The sequence below is a fragment of the Zingiber officinale genome, chromosome 9B, assembly GCF_018446385.1.
Source record: "Zingiber officinale cultivar Zhangliang chromosome 9B, Zo_v1.1, whole genome shotgun sequence".
Taxonomy (NCBI): Eukaryota; Viridiplantae; Streptophyta; class Magnoliopsida; order Zingiberales; family Zingiberaceae; genus Zingiber; species Zingiber officinale.
This window is the reverse complement of record NC_056003.1, coordinates 105,594,520-105,613,952: the sequence shown is the minus strand read 5'-3', so window position 1 is coordinate 105,613,952 and position 19,433 is coordinate 105,594,520. Positions and strand designations below refer to the sequence as shown.

General features: G+C 35.0%; 1 protein-coding gene and 1 long non-coding RNA gene across 2 annotated transcripts; one reads left to right on the top strand and one right to left on the bottom strand.

Annotated features, from left to right (window-relative positions):
• Positions 1-2,146: 2,146 nt before the first annotated feature.
• On the bottom strand, positions 2,147-5,614 carry LOC122025582 (peptide methionine sulfoxide reductase B1, chloroplastic-like). The gene is made up of 5 exons (XM_042584413.1): positions 5,372-5,614; positions 3,060-3,171; positions 2,904-2,969; positions 2,624-2,821; positions 2,147-2,528 (listed from the first exon to the last, which is right to left on the bottom strand). The coding sequence occupies exons 1-5, from the start codon at positions 5,604-5,606 to the stop codon at positions 2,501-2,503; spliced, it is 639 nt and encodes a 212-aa protein (XP_042440347.1). The 5' UTR covers positions 5,607-5,614; the 3' UTR covers positions 2,147-2,500.
• Positions 5,615-5,768: 154 nt separating this feature from the next.
• On the top strand, positions 5,769-18,531 carry LOC122024392. The gene is made up of 2 exons (XR_006123413.1): positions 5,769-6,111; positions 18,318-18,531. It is a non-coding gene; the product is annotated as an uncharacterized LOC122024392 (long non-coding RNA).
• The last annotated feature ends 902 nt before the right edge of the window (positions 18,532-19,433 follow it).

Here is a 19,433-nt window from a genome sequence, read left to right as displayed (position 1 = left end):
AATGTGAACTCAACCTTTAATTTGAAGTATTATTCCATTTTTAATTAATATAATTTTTAATTAATGTAATTATCTTGTCATTTACTGAAAATTTCAATTAATATAATATAGTCGTTGACAAGTAGTTGTTGTAAAATAGAGGTTGGAAACTAGTCATTGCATGACAAAACAAATATATATAGACAGATTGTGTTATGCAATTGTTCATTCTAAAAACATAACATTTGTCAAACACATTCTTAATTTTGTTTCCTCCAAAATGTCTCAAAATTCCAACAACTCCACCTCCAGCTCTAGCACCAACACCACAAGTAAAAACGAGGTCCAAATTGAACTTGATGACCAAAGTTATGATCCAGGAGAAGAACTAATGTTATTGATACTTCAATAAAGTCAAAAAATTCTTGAAACATATCAAAGTAATAATGAGATGTGATGAAGAAGAAAGTTTATCCAAATAAATCGTGAAGTTAGGCACACGAGGCTTGCCAATGATTATTTCTCCACAAATCTAGTGCATCAAAATCAAATATTTTGAAGACGATTTCGAATGTGAAAACAGTTATTCCTTTAGATAGTGAATACACTTGAGAATCGTTCATTACATTTTCAACATAGAGATGCTACTGCGAGAATAAAAGGTTTGTTACCACTATAAAAATACATAATTGGGATTCATTAATTTGCTTATGGAGTTCCTGCCAATCATCTTGATGAGTACATACATATTACGTATGGTTGAATCAACTGTTATCATGTGTCTTTTCAAGTTCTGTAAATATGTAGTTGAACTATTTGATGATCGATACTTGAAAAGACTAAATGTTGATGATATTCAACGTCTTCTTTAAATATATGATGAGAGATATGACTTCTCTGGCATGCATGTTGGGCAGTCTTGATTGTATGCATTGGAATGAAAAAATTATCCAATTGTTTGGAAAGGACTGTTTATAAGAGGTCATGGGTCAACAACAATCATGCTTGAAACGATCACGTCTCAAAACTTGTGTATATGACATGCATTCATTGGGGTCACCGATTCACACAATGATATTAACGTGCTGTGCGAATCATATCCAATAACGTTTTACAAAGAAATGTCCCAAAAATTAATTTCACGATGAACGACACTCAATATACAAAGGAGTATTATATAATAGATGAAATATATCTGAAATGACCTACCTTCATGAACGCTCTTCCTTGCTCGGAGGATCCCAAGAGGATGTTATTTAAGGAAAGACAAAAGGCTACAAAAAAAGATATTGAATGGACATTTGAGGTGCTCCAATCTCGATGGACAATTGTTAGAGGTCAACTCATTATTAGTATAGAAAAAAATTAAAACATATCATGTTAATATAAATTATTTTACACAACATAATTATTGAAGATAAAGTGGTCATGTGACAAATTGATATGATAATGAAGATGACAAACTCACACAACTCATCCAAAACTCAATCGAGAACTTCATGATTATCTTAAAAGAAATTCTGAACTACGTGACCATTAAATGTATCACCAACTTTGTGTCAACTTAGTTGACCATATTTAGACATAATATAACAACAATATATGAATTAGTATTTTATATTTTGAAACGTTTAATTTATATATTATTTTTAATTTTATACCCGTGTGATTTTTTTGCATGGTGTACTCCATTTCAAATTTATAATAAATTTTATTTTTACATAAACAACACTAATTTAAATTATATTTATTTATTTAATATAAAATAAAAATAAATATGAATGTGAGTGTGTTAACATTCAAATCAATGCAGATGTATGTTAGTAAAAACGGAGGTATTAATATAATGAATATGTAGCATATGAATACTATATTTTTTTCAAACAAATATGATTGTCTTAATAATTACAATTTAAACAACCACTAAATAATGTTCACAATATATGTGCCTAAACATAATCATGTCTATACATATGTGATCGCTTATAACTATCATATAGCAAAAATATAGCTCACAATGATCCTATCGTAAAATTGATATCCTATTCAAGCTCACCATGATCAAGGCTAGATTTCAACATCACCATGTGTTATCTCACATCTTTGTTAATTTATCAATAAAAGGGATCTTTTATAATCAACCAATCACATGAAATAATAAGACCACTAATAAAACAAGTAATCTCATTAATTTAAGATGCAAGTATATAACAGTAATTATCTAATTATAATCTGATTGTCTTAGAACACTATTGCTATTAAAATCATTATAACATCGTGGCAAATCTAACGACAGGAAGAAACCAATTGGATCTGTAAATCAAGAATGTTGAGGGAAAACCTAGACAAAAGGCTATCTCAGGAATTCACATCAGGGCTGAGTCTCCAATCAGTTGCTAGTTATTATAGTAAAGTTGAAGTCACGTACAGAAGAGGCACAAGAAGATATTTAATATAATTCCTCGACAAGGATAATCATCTATATTCGACTGTGAAACTGTAACAGATCCTCAGTGCCATGCTACTTGGGCTTCAGCTTTAGGGTAGCACTGAAAATCAAAATCAAAAGTATCCATTTATCGAATGACAATCAGGTGTCAGCTACTCACCATGCTATTTGAAAAAGGAGGGATGGAAGCTGTACCTGTTGATACAATATCGCTTTCCGGTAGGTGGTGGCCCATCTTCAAAAACATGACCGAGATGAGCATCACATGCAGCACAAAGAACTTCTGTCCTGGGCATGAAAATGATTGACATGTCCAACTTGGATTTCACATTGTTGCTGATTGGTTCATAGTAGGATGGCCAGCCAGTTCCACTGTCAAATTTCGTAGTTGATCTGGAAAATGGAGGCAAAATGTCTTTTTAGCAAAATATCAAAATGAATCTGTTTGACTGAGTTTCTAAAACACAATCCTTACTCAAACAACGGTTTATCACAGCATATGCAGTGGTAGGTTCCAGGGGTTTTAGTGTTCCAGTATTCCCTGACCAACAAACATACCAATATCACCATCAATAGACACATAGAGCAAATTTCAGAAAGATAAAAGGCAATCAACCAACGTAGATAATACCCAGTGAAAGCCCTCTCAGTACCCTTCTGACGAGTAATGTAGTATTGTTCACTTGTCAATCGCTTCTTCCACTCTTCATCACTCAATGAGGCAGGATTAACATTTATTGATTCTGCAAATTATTCAGCAAGGAGTTCAGCATTCAACTCAAAATCTATAAGGAAAATGGCTTCTGAACAGAAGCTTGACCATTTACCTATTTATATCACATGCACATGCACCATCAATCCCTACTTTATCTATAACACAATGAGACGACCTGCTGATACACAAATTTTATTTAACCCCTTCTACCCATACACCATATATATATAGTGGTGGCAAAAGGCGACTACACTCGGCCCCAGTGCCCCCGGCAACCCGCCCCAAGATCAACACGAAGGAGGTAAATCACGGGTGGCTACTAGCTTTTGGAATAGTGGCTGACACATGAGGGAGGCATTTACCTCGACTATACCGAGATTCGAATCTCATACCTTATGGTGGCAGCACCTCATGCGCTAGCCACTAGACCGCCCCGAGAGGACTTTTATATATATATATATATAGAGAGAGAGAGAGAGAGATAGAGAGAGAGGAGGAGGAGGAGGAGGTGTGCGCTCACATGGGAGGCGCCTCCGCATGTGAGAGGCACCCACGGTGGGCAGCAGTCGCCTACTGTGGGCGCCCAAGCTAGCTATCAAAGCCTTATATATATATGAACTTGTTACCGAACAACAATGGTGGGTGGCGCTCACAATCAACGAAACACTGATTTTTTAAGGTCCCGATTATGCCAATAGGATTTAGGAGTTATGTTATAGTATTAAGCACACAAAAAATTTCAAATCGAAAAAAAAAATTTGGTGCTCATGGGATGTACAGGGTAAATTGAGTATGAAAGAAAGGATTTCCATGATAGTACCAAATTTCCATTTGTATTCAGAAAGTACAAAAATACTCATTCTATTCACATGATCTCATATAGTTAAGCATCACAAAGGAAATCTTTGAAGCAAACAAATGATCTAAGTTTGAGTATTATAGCTCTGTTGTAAGAGAGTTCAATCACAATTGTAAAAGAATCTAGCTATGTAAGATAATTCAACAAGGATTTTGGATTTTAATACATGACCTTAAACAATAAATACACTAGATCAGCTTAGAGTTATATGTCAGTGATACGAAAATGAGAAGTCACCCTTCACATTGATCTTTGTCCTTTTAGGTTAATCTTCCTCTTTTTGACCTTCAACAAGGTGAGAAAACAGTGTGAAGACCAAGCTTCTTCGGTGGAAGAGGGGATCATTCATCATGTATGTATAGAGAATAATGTCTCTACCCATACAAGCCCAAATCACTGGCTCACCAATTTTACCTTATCCAAAATCCACTAAATAGATCATAATTTGGCTTAATATGCCTCCACAACATGGGTTAATCCAACCTAATTTTGTAAATGTTTAAATGCATATCAACTAATGGAAGTTCATTTACTAAGGAAATTTTAACACCAGTTATATTATTTATTCAATCACATAACAACTACTACTAACATTCAGCATAATAGCTAGGGGTAGGCATGTAAAACCAAAAACCAACCGATCAAAACAAAAAAAAATAAAAATTGGGTTTATCAGTTTGGTTCAGTTTAAATACTAGTTACAATCGTCGGTTTTAATTTGAACTTCTGCAAATTGTTAAAACCGAAACAAACCATTAAGGTTTTTATAAGATTATGTACACGCACATGTACATATACAGTTAAATTACTATGTTAATTATTATAGTTCCTTATTGTTATTACTTTTTATATTCGGTAATTATCATAAACCTCAAATTATAACACTCTTCATTATTAAGCTTACTAGGATTACGATTTGGAAACTTGTTTTTTAATAAATTTTTGTTGTTTCTCTTTATTTATTTTTAATTAACAGTTCCAAACCGAACCAAAATAAAATTTTCGATTTGGTTTCAAATGGAAGCAAAATGGTTTTCGTTTGAATTTTTTAGAACACAATTTTTTTTTTTTTTGGTTTTCCTCATTAAACTGGTAAAAATTGATCCTTACTAATAGTACTCTACTCAGAACAGAGAGAAGGATCATTGTTATCGCGATTCAATAAAAAGGACAATTAATCCACACTTATAGGAGGAGAAATCCATCACATAAATTGATTAAAAGGAAAATCAAGCATATCCCAGCATCATATCATCAATTAACGGAAAGAATCACGAATCACAGTGTAGCAGCGACCGGAGGAGGGTCTAGTCCATGGAGGAAGGGAATAACCGAATAAGGCAAAGAGGAGTTGAGGGCTTTTGCTGACCTTGGACTTTATCGGGCCTCTGGGAGGAGGGAGAAGAACCCATGCTGCGGACGGACAAGCGCGCTCTTAAGACGCGGTAGCCTCGGACGAGGGAGCGGACGGCGGGCGATTGGGAGAAGCGCAGGTGAAGCGAGACGAAGGGACGAAGGTTAGTCGCAGCGGGCACCGGACGCGGCAGAGTCGCGCGTATGGGTATGGCCATTGCACCAATTGGACGGGTCAACCGGCAGACCATGAAGAGAACTTTCGCGAAACTCACTAAAATTTATTATTATAAAACAGAAATATTACACGGTCTCTATGATAGAAGCGCTGCCACACGTACGGCCCTGATTTCCCCTCGGCTTTTGTGGCATCGGCATCACACACCCAAATTTCAGACACGATCCTTGTATCAGTATCACAAGATAACGCTTTACCTCGCGGCTGATATCACGGAGAGCGTTACGTCACCGCTGACGGATGCGATACCTGTTCTCTGTCCTCAGATCAGTGTCCGATGGCCGGTGCCGTGGTGGAATCGTCCCCCCGGACGTCGGCATTCGTCAGCCTGGCGGCGACAGAGCTCTGTGCCGTCACTTTGATGGCCGTCGTCGGCTTTCTCTGGAAAGCTAGGGCTTGCCCTTTGATTTTTCTTGCCCGGAGGGACTAGAGGTCTCGGATCGCTTCGCTTGTTCTGGTCAGCATCGGCTTTTTGACTCGTTGTCGGGCGATTCTTCTGCTCCTCCTCCTCTTCCAAGGTGCGATCTTGATCCCAACTCAGTGTTACTTGCATTCTTTATTCTGCCACCAATTGTTGCGTCCGAAAATAATTTTCGGTTACACCAACAGAATATAATCACTTTATCTGAAAATTTTACTTCCTGTATATAGCTATGAAATAATAGTGAACAATGACATATTCATGGATTGTAATTCCCTTAAGTGATTAATGTTAATAACAAAAAAAACTAATCTCCCTTGAATAGTTTTCAAAATTTGATTAATGCATCCTCCGAGAGATCGATGCCATTTATTGGTCGAAGTGTCTGACTACCACCAAACAACTACACTTTTAAAAGTTGCTTCCGTTCACCTTTGAGGTCTAGTATGAATGTCATGGTACCAACTTTGTCCCGAGTCTTTTTTCTTTCTTTTTTTTTTTAAAATCAACTAGTCCAGCAAGAAGGTATAGCCATTCAGCAAGTTCCAAGGTCGAGAATTGGTAATGTTTTCGGTTGTGATTTTACGGTGGCTCAGCAATTGATGCACATTTTTCAAGATTTATCTTTCTTTTGGGGTTAATCAGGTTTATCTTTCTTTGAGTGTTTCTCTATTTTTGTTCAAATTTTCTTTGTCAAACTGATTCATCTTGTGGTGTAAGTGGCCAAACAGCTCTGAAACTATAACTGTTATGGTCAAAGCAAAATGAATAAAAAAGCCTACTTACTACTCACGGAAGCTTGAACCTTGAAGAAGTTAATTGAAGGGAGACCAAAGTGGGATGGACTAGAATGAGTTGAAATTAGGAGGATAAAATTTATGCGAGGGCACCCTTCATGTATGATCGAGTGAATAAATCCTTCAAGCATGATCACTTAAGGACACCCTTCATGCATGATCATGCAAAAGATGTTTCCATCATTTGCATACAAGTCTTAGAACAATTCTGTGCAAATTATAAAACATCATTTTTTTTTCAAAAAATCAAATAAAGACATTTGATGTAACTGAATATAAGAAGCCATTGACTAACCAAGCAAATATAGGAAGCTAGTACAAGAACTAAATTATCTCATGGTCACCAAATTTATCATCCAATTTCTAGAGAGCGATGTCGTGACCATTGGGTAGTAGCTATGAGTATTTTCCACTATTTGAAGAATGTCCTAGGGAAAAATATCATATATAGTGATTGAGATCATCTTCAAATTGAGCAGACTCCATATAGATAGACGATCTATATGTGGTGATTGTGTCATCTTAGGAGATAATTGTTGGTTGCTACTCGGAAAACCTAGAGGTTCCACTGTACAAAAATTTTGTACAAAGGTCTGAACCTTTTCCTAGCTACCATGTGTTCTTTTAAATTAAATTTTGGATCGCCTGCGGAACTTAACACGTTTGATCCAAAACTTAATCTATTTATTCTTTTAGGTTTTGACTTGGATCTCCTGCGGAACTTAACACGTTCGACCCAAGTCACCTTAAGTTATTAATTCCATTAAATATTAATTTCCATAATTGGTTCCCAGTACTGACGTGGCGAGGCACATGGCCTTCTTGGATATGGGAGCAACCACCACCGACTAGACAAAACCTTTTATAGAAAGCTAATATTTAATTTCCTAAAATAACTTTAGGTTAACCGAAAAGAACAATCAAATCACAAGGGAAAGAAAAACAAAAGAACACTATATCGAAAACAAATTCGAAACTCTAGAATCGTATGCCTCTTGTATTTAGTATTATTTCCAAAAATAACTAGTATGATGCGAAACAAAAATTACTAGTTATACCTTTTAGAAAGACCTCTTGATCTTCTACCGTATTCCTCTTCTAACCTCGGACGTTGTGTGGGCAACGATCTTCCGAGATGAGAACCACCAAGCACCTTCTTCTTCCTTACAAGTTTCGGCCATCAAAACTTCTCCTAGGATGAAGAGGTTCGGCCACCACCACCATGCTCCAAGGGATGCTAGAAAAGAGGCTTCTTTTCTCTCCTTCTTCTCCTTCTTAGATCCGGCCACCAAAGATATCTCCACCATGAGAAGGTTTCGGCCACACAAAGGAGAGGAGAGGAAAGAAAGGGTCGGCCACATCCAAAGAGAAAAGAGAGGAAAAATAGAATAGAGTCGTTCGCCTTGAAGCCTCCTCTACCCCCTCTTTTATAATCCTTGGTCTTGGCAAATAAGGAAAATTTAATAAAAACTTCCTTAATTCTTTTGCCATTGAAAAGGAAAATTTATTTAATTAAAATAATTTTCTCTTTTCAATTTATTTGGCCGGCCACCTCTTTCCCCAAAACAAGGAGAGTTTTAATTAAAACAAAAATTAAAACTTCCTAATTTGTTTCTAGAAATTTATAAAAATTTCTCCAATAATTTTAATCTCTTCATGATTGGTTAATAAAAAGAAATTTTATAAATTAAAATCTTTCTTTTAAACATGTGGATAATTTCCAAAAAGGAAAGTTATCTCTAAAAATTAAAATCTCCTTTCAATTTACAAATAAGGAAAGATATTAAATCTTTTCTTAATCTTTTGTAGAAACTAATAAAAAAGAATTTTTAATTTTTAAACTTTCTTTTAAATCATGAACATATTTAAAAGGAAAGATTTTACCAAAATTAAAATCAACCTTTTAATCTACAAATAAGGAAAGAGATTTTAACTCTTCTCTTAATCTTTTGTAGAATCTTATAAAAGGAAAGGTTTAAATTTTAAACTCTCTCTTAAATCATGTTATCCACATAAGGAAATTTTAAAATTAAAATTTCTTTTTATTTTGAAGCACCCATGAACCAAACATTGGCCGGCCCTAGCTTGGTCTCCAAGCTAGCTTGGTCGGCCCCTATGGGATGGGTAAGAAGGTGGGTATAGGTGGGTATAGTACTACATAATTAAGAGGCTACGATAGGGACCGAGAGGAGGAATTGGTTTTGGTCTCCGATAAAATTAAGCATCCCGTGTTCGCCCCGACAACTTAATTTTATCAATAATAATTCATTCCACTAAAGAACTATTATTGAACTACCGCACCAATCCCAAATTACATTTGGGCTCCTTCTTATCATGAGTGTTTAGTCTCCCTGTGTTTAAGATAACAATGTCCACTAATTAAGTAAGTTCTTGACAACTCACTTAATTAATATCTAGCTCCAAGAGTAGTACCACTCAACTTCATCGTCATGTCGGACTAAGTCCACCTGCAGGGTTTAACATGACAATCCTTATGAGCTCCTCTTGGGGCATTCTCAACCTAGATCACTAGAGACTCCTTCTATAATCAACAACACGACTATAAGTGATATCATTTCCCAACTTATCGCTTATTGATTCATCGAACCAAACCTCACCCATCGATAAATTAAAGAAATAAATATCAAATATACGTGTTATTATATTAGGATTAAGAGCACACACTTCCATAATAACTGAGGTCTTTGTTTCTTTATAAAGTCAATATAAAAGAAACGACCTCTAATGGTCCTACTCAATACACTCTACGTGTACTAGTGTAATTATATAGTTAAGATAAACTAATACCTAATTACACTACGACCTTCCAATGATTTGTTCCTTTCCATTATGGTCGTGAGCTACTGTTTATAATTTATAAGGTACTGATAACATGATCCTCTGTGTGTGACACCACACACCATGTTATCTACAATATAAATTAATTGAACAACTTCATTTATCATAAATGTAAATATTTGATCAATGTGATTCTTATTTCTAGATAAATGTTTATACCAAAAGTTAGGCTTTTAGTATACACTCTAACAATCTCCCACTTATACTAAAAGACTGTACATCTTCTGCCATACATCCGATTCCCACGCCTTTAAAAGCTCTCGCCTTAAGGACCTTAGGTTATCATCCGATGTAATATAGCGGCAACAACTTCTCCTCGCTTATACGATTTCTCGTATTGGGTGGTACTTGCCTATTGTGTTTTCTTACTTTATAGACTTATGGTTTCTTCAAGTTTGCTATCTTGACCAATATTATTACAATAAATTGTAATAATCTTTGGACAAACCGTAAATCATATCTAAGTCTATCTTGAGGTTATCGAGTCATTCAACTTTTATGGCTATCTCGGAGGCTTATCATATACTAAAGGTGGAGTCCGAAAAACACCTACGCTTATCACTCTTCCATAGTTATGACTTTACCTCTAAAGTAAACACAAAACCCCGAGGTCGACTTATTATTCTCCCTCCGATTGGAAGTCAAAATCCATGCAACCCACAAGGACTAAATTAATTGCCTTGTAAGCTAGCATATAATCTCTAGTTCCTCTAAGGTACTTTAATATACGCTTTATCATGTCCAATGTCAGATTACTTGATATCTCGCTAACTATGCCTCGACAAAACAGATTTACGATCTCGCATAGATACATTAGGTTGTCTAATCGCCAAGCATAAAGAATCGCCTATACGTCCTCAATCTCCTTTGATGTCGGAGACATCTCTTTAGATAAAGACACTCCACGCTTAAAAGGTAAGAAACCTTTCAGAGTTTGCATGCTTAAACGAGCAAGGATTTTTCGATGTATCAAGCTTAGGATAAGTATATTTTTCTTGCGATCCTTTGATCTCAAAATATATACATTCTCCCAAGTCCTTTATATCGAATTATTTGGACTACCCTCTTACTTTCGACAACATTTTGATATTGTTTCAACTACCAAAATGTTATCTACGATAATCAAGAAATACCATCACGCTTCCATCACACCTTTTGTATACACAAGACTTATCCGCTTACTCAATAAATCCATAGTCCGGATTACTTTGATAAACCGGATGTTCCAAGACTGAAGTTTCAGATCAATGATCGATTGAGCTTACAAGATACTCTTAGCTCTTTGCAACGAACTTCGGTTGCTTTATATGGATGCTTTCTTCAAGACTTCCATTAAGGGATGTTATCTTGTCCATTACCAATAGATAAAAGTATCCGGATAGACTTAAGATAGCTACGATGAAAAAGTTTCCTTTTCATCTAGCCTTCTTTGAAAGTTTCTACCTTCCTGCTCATCCTCTTTTCCTATTATAGACCTTTTATACCCAAAGGCTTTTACACCATTTGGTGGTTCTACAAGCTTCAGATTTTATTAGAATACATATATTCTAATTATGTTATTCATTACTCTTTGCCAAGATATTGATCTTTATCTTGGAGTGCTTCATCGTATGTCCGGAGATCGTGTTCACGTCCTCTAGGGATCGAGTCCAAAACTCTCCCAAAACACTGAATCTTTTAGGTTGTCTAACAACCTCCCACTATGACAAGACACTTTCTAGTAATTGTGTATCATTTGTGATACGTGTTGCGATTCCTTGTGGTATCTCATCTGGTACACTAGATTAGACGTATCTTTTATTATTTCCTTAAGAACAAATTTTCTTATGGGCACGTGGTTTATTACATGTCCTTTTCTAAAAACGGTCATTGATGCTAACAACGACCTTCTCGATTTTTAAGACTATAAACCTACTTTCATTTCTCAGGATAACCCATAAACAAGTGAATTCTCGTCCAACTTATCATTGTCTCTCTTGAGATATGTCTGGACTACCCGAATATGCTTCAAAATAGACTCAGCAAATCTATATGAGTAGAGAGTTCGACTTTGGAAGGTACTATATTCACTCCCCAGAGTATATCCTAAAATGATTTTGGTAATAACTCATCAATCTACTTATTTCCATAAGAGTCCTATACCTTCCTTTTCTACACCATTCTGGGGTGTACCAGTGCGATTAGTTGGAATTGAATCCTACTTCGATAAGTGACTCCCAAATTCTCCCAAGAGGTACTCGTCATGTTCTAACCATAGTGACTTTTACTTTAACATTTCTCAGCATCACATACTATTTGAACTAATCAAAGTACTTAGTTTTGCGGACATTAAGTAAATTTATTTGTATCTTGAATAGTTGTCTATAAAATAGACGAAATATTCGATACTACCTCTTGCCTGGATAGTCAAAGGTCTTCACAAATCAGAATGAACCAATTCCAATATATCTTCGACTCCATACCCCTTAAACTTAAAAGCTTCTTGGTTATTTTTCCTTCCAAGTAAGACTCACAGGTTGGAAAGATTTCTACTACCAACGAACCCAAAGTTCATCACCACCAATGAATCCTACTCAAGTTAATATAACCTAGCCTTAGATGCCAAAGATATTAATGGTTCATTTCCGAAGGTTGCTTTCTCTTAAAATTAGAAGATGTGTTACTAATTTCCATTTGTTGCATCGTGGGAGTTATTGGATTTATAAATTGCCAACCAACGTACCAGAACGGATAACTTCTCTTTTCTTAATAACAACTTATTTAAAGAGGCGAATATCAAGTTCTTTGAATAGTTTAGAAACTGAAAACTAGTTCTTTCTAAACTTGGTGCGTAAAGACAATTACTCAAAAATCCATGTTTTATTCTTATCAAAAGATAAACATCTCCCACTGCAACAGCTACCATTTTTACAAGAAGTGCCCATGTGGACGGTGTTTTAATTTTCATTTAGTTGTCGGATTTTGCAATGAATTGCGGACATAATTGATGGCATCTGTATCTACACTCCAGGTTCTGGTAGATAACACCACTAAACATGTTTCAACTAATGAATTAAATACACCTATATTGTTCTTAGTTCTAAGAAGACAGTCTGCCTTAATGTCCAAGTCCTATTTCCAATCATTACAATTGGGACTATTAAGTCTTTTCTATAGTATAACAACTAGGGGATTGACAAACATTTTAAATCCTAAGAATCACAAAAATATTTGGTCAAGATCAATTCTTTAAAATCCCCATGAATTTTGTATGCCACGATAGTGTGGACGTATACAAAATCAAAAAGGAGATTTTATCCATTAATTTTATTATCTCGTCAACTTTACTTTATGACGAATAAAATTAATAGTTGATCATCTTTAGTCAAAACTTTTGAATTTAAAATAAAATATTGATTCCTCAAACAATATTATTTAAATTCACCAACACCTCAAACACCGTGAATTTTGCATGCCACGTTAGTGTGGACGTATACAAATTCAACATTTGTAAAGGAGGTTTTACCCATTAACTATCTTGTCAACGTATCTTTACGATAAATAAAATTATTTCAACACTGTTAATTTTGTATGCCACGTTAGTGTGGACGTATACAAAATCAATCATTTGTAAGAGGGTTTTAACCCTTTAATTTTATTATCTTGTCAACCTAGTTTTACGAAAATTAATAGTTGGTTTCATTTAGTCACACAAATAATAGCGACTCAGATGGAGAGGATACTATTAGATGTGTCTAAGTGTATACCATTACTTGACACTAAGTCCATTAATAAGATTACGCCTTCCGTTGGGAAGATCACACGCCCTTAATTAACTTCCTATAGTCGTCCAAAATGGAAGTTTTCCAGTGATCCACAAACAAGCTCATCCGTTATGGAGGAAGGCACTCAGAGTCAACGCCAAGCTTGTTTGCATCACTTACAAACCAAAGAATGGAGACCGTGGATTTATTTAAAATCCCTCCCACTTAGTTATTTATAAATGAGGAATTTTAACTATGCTAGCCTACTAGTCACGTATACTAACACGCACAGACAATATAAAAGCAATAAATAGAAAATCTAATTTTCAACTATTATGGCTTTTATCTCTAGTTATCCTCCGTGTGTTGTCATCCCAAGTTACTGCCATATTTGGCGCTACCGGGTCTAGCTGTCGATCCATCTTGCTCCTAGTTCGCTGTGCCTCTGGTCCTTAGATTCACCTTGCAAGATTCGATCCATGACATAAATAGAATTTTACATTTCGATCCTATATTCCATAAAAGGAATATACGTATCTAGATCAAAATAAAATCCTAATAAAACTAAATACGACTGCTGTATTTTAATACAATCACGCACACACATATAAAGCCCTTGACATGTCCAAGGTCCAATCACACATAATAACTAAAAGCCATAATAGTTGGATCCTGCATCCACAAAGTTAGCACATCCTACTATTAACCTGCCTAAATTATGTATGACATGTGCATAATTAAACTAATACCAAATACACAGAGGCAAAACCCTAGCTCTGATACCAATTGTTGGTTGCTACTCGGAAAGCCTAGAGGTTCCACTGTACAAAAATTTTATACAAAGGTCTGAACCTTTTCCTAGCTACCATGTGTTCTTTTAAATTAAATTTTGGATCGCCTGCGGAACTTAACACGTTTGATCCAAAACTTAATCTATTTGTTCTTTTAGGTTTTGACTTGGATCTCCTGCGGAACTTAACACGTTTGACCCAAGTCACCTTAAGTTATTAATTCCATTAAATATTAATTTCCATAATTGGTTCCCAAGACTGACGTGGCGAGGTACATGGCCTTCTTGGATATGGGAGCAACCACCACCGACTAGACAAAACCTTTTATGGAAAGCTAATATTTAATTTCCTAAAATAACTTTAGGTTAACCGAAAAGAACAATCAAATCACAAGGGAAAGAAAAACAAAAGAACACTATATCGAAAACAAATTCGAAACTCTAGAATCGTATGCCTCTTGTATTTAGTATTATTTCCAAAAATAACTAGTATGATGCGGAAACAAAAATTACTAGTTATACCTTTTAGAAAGACCTCTTGATCTTCTACCGTATTCCTCTTCTAACCTCGGACGTTGTGTGGGCAACGATCTTCCGAGATGAGAACCACCAAGCACCTTCTTCTTCCTTACAAGTTTCGGCCATCAAAACTTCTCCTAGGATGAAGAGGTTCGGCCACCACCACCATGCTCCAAGGGATGCTAGAAAAGAGGCTTCTTTTCTCTCCTTCTTCTCCTTCTTAGATCCGGCCACCAAAGATATCTCCACCATGAGAAGGTTTCGGCCACACAAAGGAGAGGAGAGGAAAGAAAGGGTCGGCCACATCCAAAGAGAAAAGAGAGGAAAAATAGAATAGAGTCGTTCGCCTTGAAGCCTCCTCTACCCCCTCTTTTATAATCCTTGGTCTTGGCAAATAAGGAAAATTTAATAAAACTAATTCTTTTGCCATTGAAAAGGAAAATTTATTTAATTAAAATAATTTTCTCTTTTCAAATTATAATGGCCGGCCACTCTTCTCCTCAAAACAAGGAGAGTTTTAATTAAAACTTCCTAATTTGTTTCTAGAAATTTATAAAAATTTCTCCAATAATTTTAATCTCTTCATGATTGGTTAATAAAAAGAAATTTTATAAATTAAAATCTTTCTTTTAAACATGTGGATAATTTCCAAAAGGAAAGTTATCTCTAAAATTAAAATCTCCTTTCAATTTACAAATAAGGAAAGATATTAAAACTTTTCTTAATCTTTTATAGAAACTAATAACAGAGAAATTTTAATTTTCAAACTTTCTTTTAAATCATGAATATAATTAAAAGGAAAGTTTTTACCAAAATTAAAATCAACCTTTTAATCTACAAATAAGGAAAGAGATTTTAACTCTTCTCTTAATCTTTTGTAGAATCTTATAAAAGGAAGGATTTAAATTTTTAAACTCTCTTTTAAATTATATTATCCACATAAGAAAATTTTTAAAATTAAAATTCTTTTTTATTTTAATATGAACCCATGAACCATGCCTTTGGTCGGCCCTAGCTTGGTCTCCAAGCTAGCTTGGTCGACCCCTATAGGATGGGTAAGAAGGTGGGTATAGGTGGGTATAGTACTCTATAATTAAGAGGCTACGATAGGGACCGAGAGGAGGAATTGGTTTTGGTCTCCCGATAAAATTAAGCATCCCGTGCTCGCCCCGAACACACAACTTAATTTTATCAATAATAATTCATTCCACTAGAGAACTATTATTGAACTATCGCACCAATCCCAAATTACATTTTGGGCTCCTTCTTATCATGAGTGTGTTAGTCTCCCTGTGTTTAAGATAACAAATGTCCACTAATTAAGTAAGTTACTGACAACTCACTTAATTAATATCTAGCTCCAAGAGTAGTACCACTCAACTTCATCGTCATGTCGGACTAAGTCCACCTGCAGGGTTTAACATGACAATCCTTATGAGCTCCTCTTGGGGGCATTCTCAACCTAGATCACTAGGACACAGTTTCCTTCTATAATCAACAACACACACTATAAGTGATATCATTTCCCAACTTATCGGGCTTATTGATTCATCGAACTAAATCTCACCCATTGATAAATTAAAGAAATAAATATCAAATATATGTGCTTGTTATTATATTAGGATTAAGAGCACACACTTCCATAATAACTGAGGTCTTTGTTTCTTTATAAAGTCAATATAAAAGAAACGACCTCTAATGGTCCTACTCAATACACTCTAAGTGTACTAGTGTAATTATATAGTTAAGATAAACTAATACCTAATTACACTATGACCTTCCAATGGTTTGTTCCTTTCCATTATGGTCGTGAGCTACTGTTTATAATTTATAAGGTACTGATAACATGATCCTCTGTGTGTGACACCACACACCATGTTATCTACAATATAAATTAATTGAACAACTTCATTTATCATAAATGTAAATATTTGACCAATGTGATTCTTATTTCTAGATAAATGTTTATACCAAAAGCTAAGCTTTTAATATACACTCTAACAATAATCGCATTTTCTAGAAAAGTAAGAAGCAAATAGAGGTGGGAAGGTTCAATGAGGTAGAATATAGTCATGGCCTTAAAAACATGTGAGCTCATTTTGGTCAAATGTCTAATGACCAAGATAAGATACTCCTTAATAGGGCGAATGAAGCTTAACTTTGGTAATAAAGCTGCCATGCATATAGCCTCAGATCCTGGGTTTCATGAGAAGGTAAAACATATTGCCACTTCATCAGAGAGAAAATAGTCATATAACGTTGGGTCAAAACCACTATATGGTGAGTCATTATGCATCTATATATTTAGATTTAAAATTGAGCAAAAAAGGTCATATATAGCAGTTTTGATCAAAACTATTACACAACCATTTTATAATAATTTGATGGTTTTGAAAGTATGGGTGGACTTTAATAGTCTGCTAAAATGCATGTATATATTTAGATTCAAAATTGACCATAAAAAGATTTTGCCAACATTGCTACATGGTCATTTTAAAATTATTTGGCCACTTTAATCACTTTTCCTTTATCCATCTTATGCTCATTTGCAGTCATCAATATTTTCACATTTTTAGATCTTGTCCAATTACTTGTTTGATTCTATCTAATTGTTCTGTTTATTTGCCCTATTCAGATACTTGATCAATTGTGCTTCCTAGTTTTAGTTCCACTGCCTACCTCCTTTCATCTTGGGATCTTGTCTCCCCTTTTTTACTGCAAACGAGTAAAAATTGGTCTCCAAAGCTGGCAAACTGAAACAGAGAAGTGGGAGATTGTAATGGAACCAGTTCAATTAGCTGAGCACTAATGGTCCTTACGAAATATGAATTCTCAAGCTGAGCATATTCATTTTTTCAGACCTGAACCTATAAGAGACTTACCTTTACATGATTATAATGTCGAGTGGAAATTTTGCTGCCTATTTGAAGTCATGTCTTTAGCAAGGAGCTTTTGGTAACCAATTATCATCATCAACATTGTCATTATAATTTGTCCGTTCCACCATGGAGTATTTAGCTGCAAATCTTTTTTTTTCAACCTAATATTTTGGATAATGACTTTCAACATATTATTCTTGGGTCACTCAAATTTCTTAGACTATTGCATAACATTTTCTGCAATTTTATTACAAAAGACAAGACAAAATTTCCTACAGAATGTGCAAGGTATCACCTATACATTTTATATGCATGTCCTTGAGCATCAAGATGTATTCCATTCTTGAAGCTCAAAGGACTATAGAATCAGAAGGTCATCAGTTTCACAGTGACTCTCGTTACTATACTGTCTATTTGTGAAAATATTGATTATATGTTCGCCGCTGCATCTGCAGTCTGTGAAACCAATATGGGAGAGGACAATGGAGAATGATGAGCACTTTGGATGATCTTTTTTTTCCTTGTGGCACTGAAGAACCATGAACTGAACCTAATTGTCTTAATGGAGCCGAATGTATTAGGGACTATATGAGCTTGCTAGCTCAAGCTATGTCCAAAAATACATCGTGCTCGTGTGCTTTCTATTTAAATGTCTATTTATTCATTTTAGTATATATACTTGACAAGTCATCCCATGCTATTATGTTAATTGGCAGGTTTTATGGGACAAAAAAATCAAAACAAAAGTGAACAATGGGAGTGAAGAAATAACCCGAATGCTGAACACCAAGTTTAATGATATAGCTAAGAATCCAGACCTTGATCTATACCCTATGCAGAGATGAATGGATAAACTATTCGATAAACAGTGGGTTAATACAAATGTGGCTTTTCCATTGAACTATGAAGAGGTAATTGCATCTCGAACAACCAACTTTGGTTTTTCATTTTTTTTTTCTCTTTGCCCTGTTTCCGTTGATAACTTATTCTGATCCTGAAAATGGCCTCTGCTCCTTCCTGGTTATTCAGAATGCGGCAAAATTATATGATCTTGTTTGTGCCTATTTTTTAGATTTGATGCACTCTTTTTCTTCCCGTTTCTATAAACTTTATTTTGTTATTGGATTTCAGTCTTTCCCTCGTATCACTATTAGAGTTCTTCTGAGTTCTCTCTCTAACACTGCGACCCTCTCTCTCTACCTGACCATCTCATCTAGCCATAACATGTTTTATCTTCTCCATTAAGAATGATGTTTCATAAGTCTCTTTCACAATAAGTGTATTATGTGTAAATAAAATAATGTCTGACGGTCAAAGGCATGAACACAATAGGGTTGAGCCTAAATCTTCTTGATCGTGCTTAATCTCGATCGATGGTTTCCAAATTAAAAATGATTTATTTAAAGATGTTTAAGTGAGACATACCTTCTGAGTATATAATCACGGCCTTAGTTGCAATGTGTCGGTCAAAACTCTGTCATGCACAAATGCTCCAACTTCATTGTGATGCTAGAACATCCTATAACATCTAATTCGGGAGCTGAAGACTGAAGACTAATTTAAGAGAGCATTCTGATGCTTATGTTGAATTTTTTAGCCACTTACTTACAGTCATAACTCTTTTTTATTATAATACAAGCATTCGGGCTTTGTCTAATTAATCCTAAAGGCTCATTTGATTAATCCTGAAGGTAGATAGTCTTCCTTCCTCTTGGTTTGTCTACTGAATAAATTTAGAGTTCAATTTACATGCACAAGAAGTTGACCGCCAAAATATTCATTTCATTTAAGATTCAAATCTTGTTGTTTGATTATTTCTTTTAGCGTTTTAT

Bases quoted from the DNA above. Each gene is read 5' to 3' on its own strand.
- LOC122025582 (XM_042584413.1), bottom strand. From the start codon at position 5,606: ATGGTCTGCCGGTTGACCCGTCCAATTGGTGCAATGGCCATACCCATA. The intron at 2,970-3,059 runs GTATTATCTACG...TTTGTTGGTCAG, and splicing joins ACTGAGAGGGCTTTCACTGG to GGAATACTGGAACACTAAAA. The intron at 2,529-2,623 runs GTACAGCTTCCA...TTTGATTTTCAG, and splicing joins AAGCGATATTGTATCAACAG to TGCTACCCTAAAGCTGAAGC.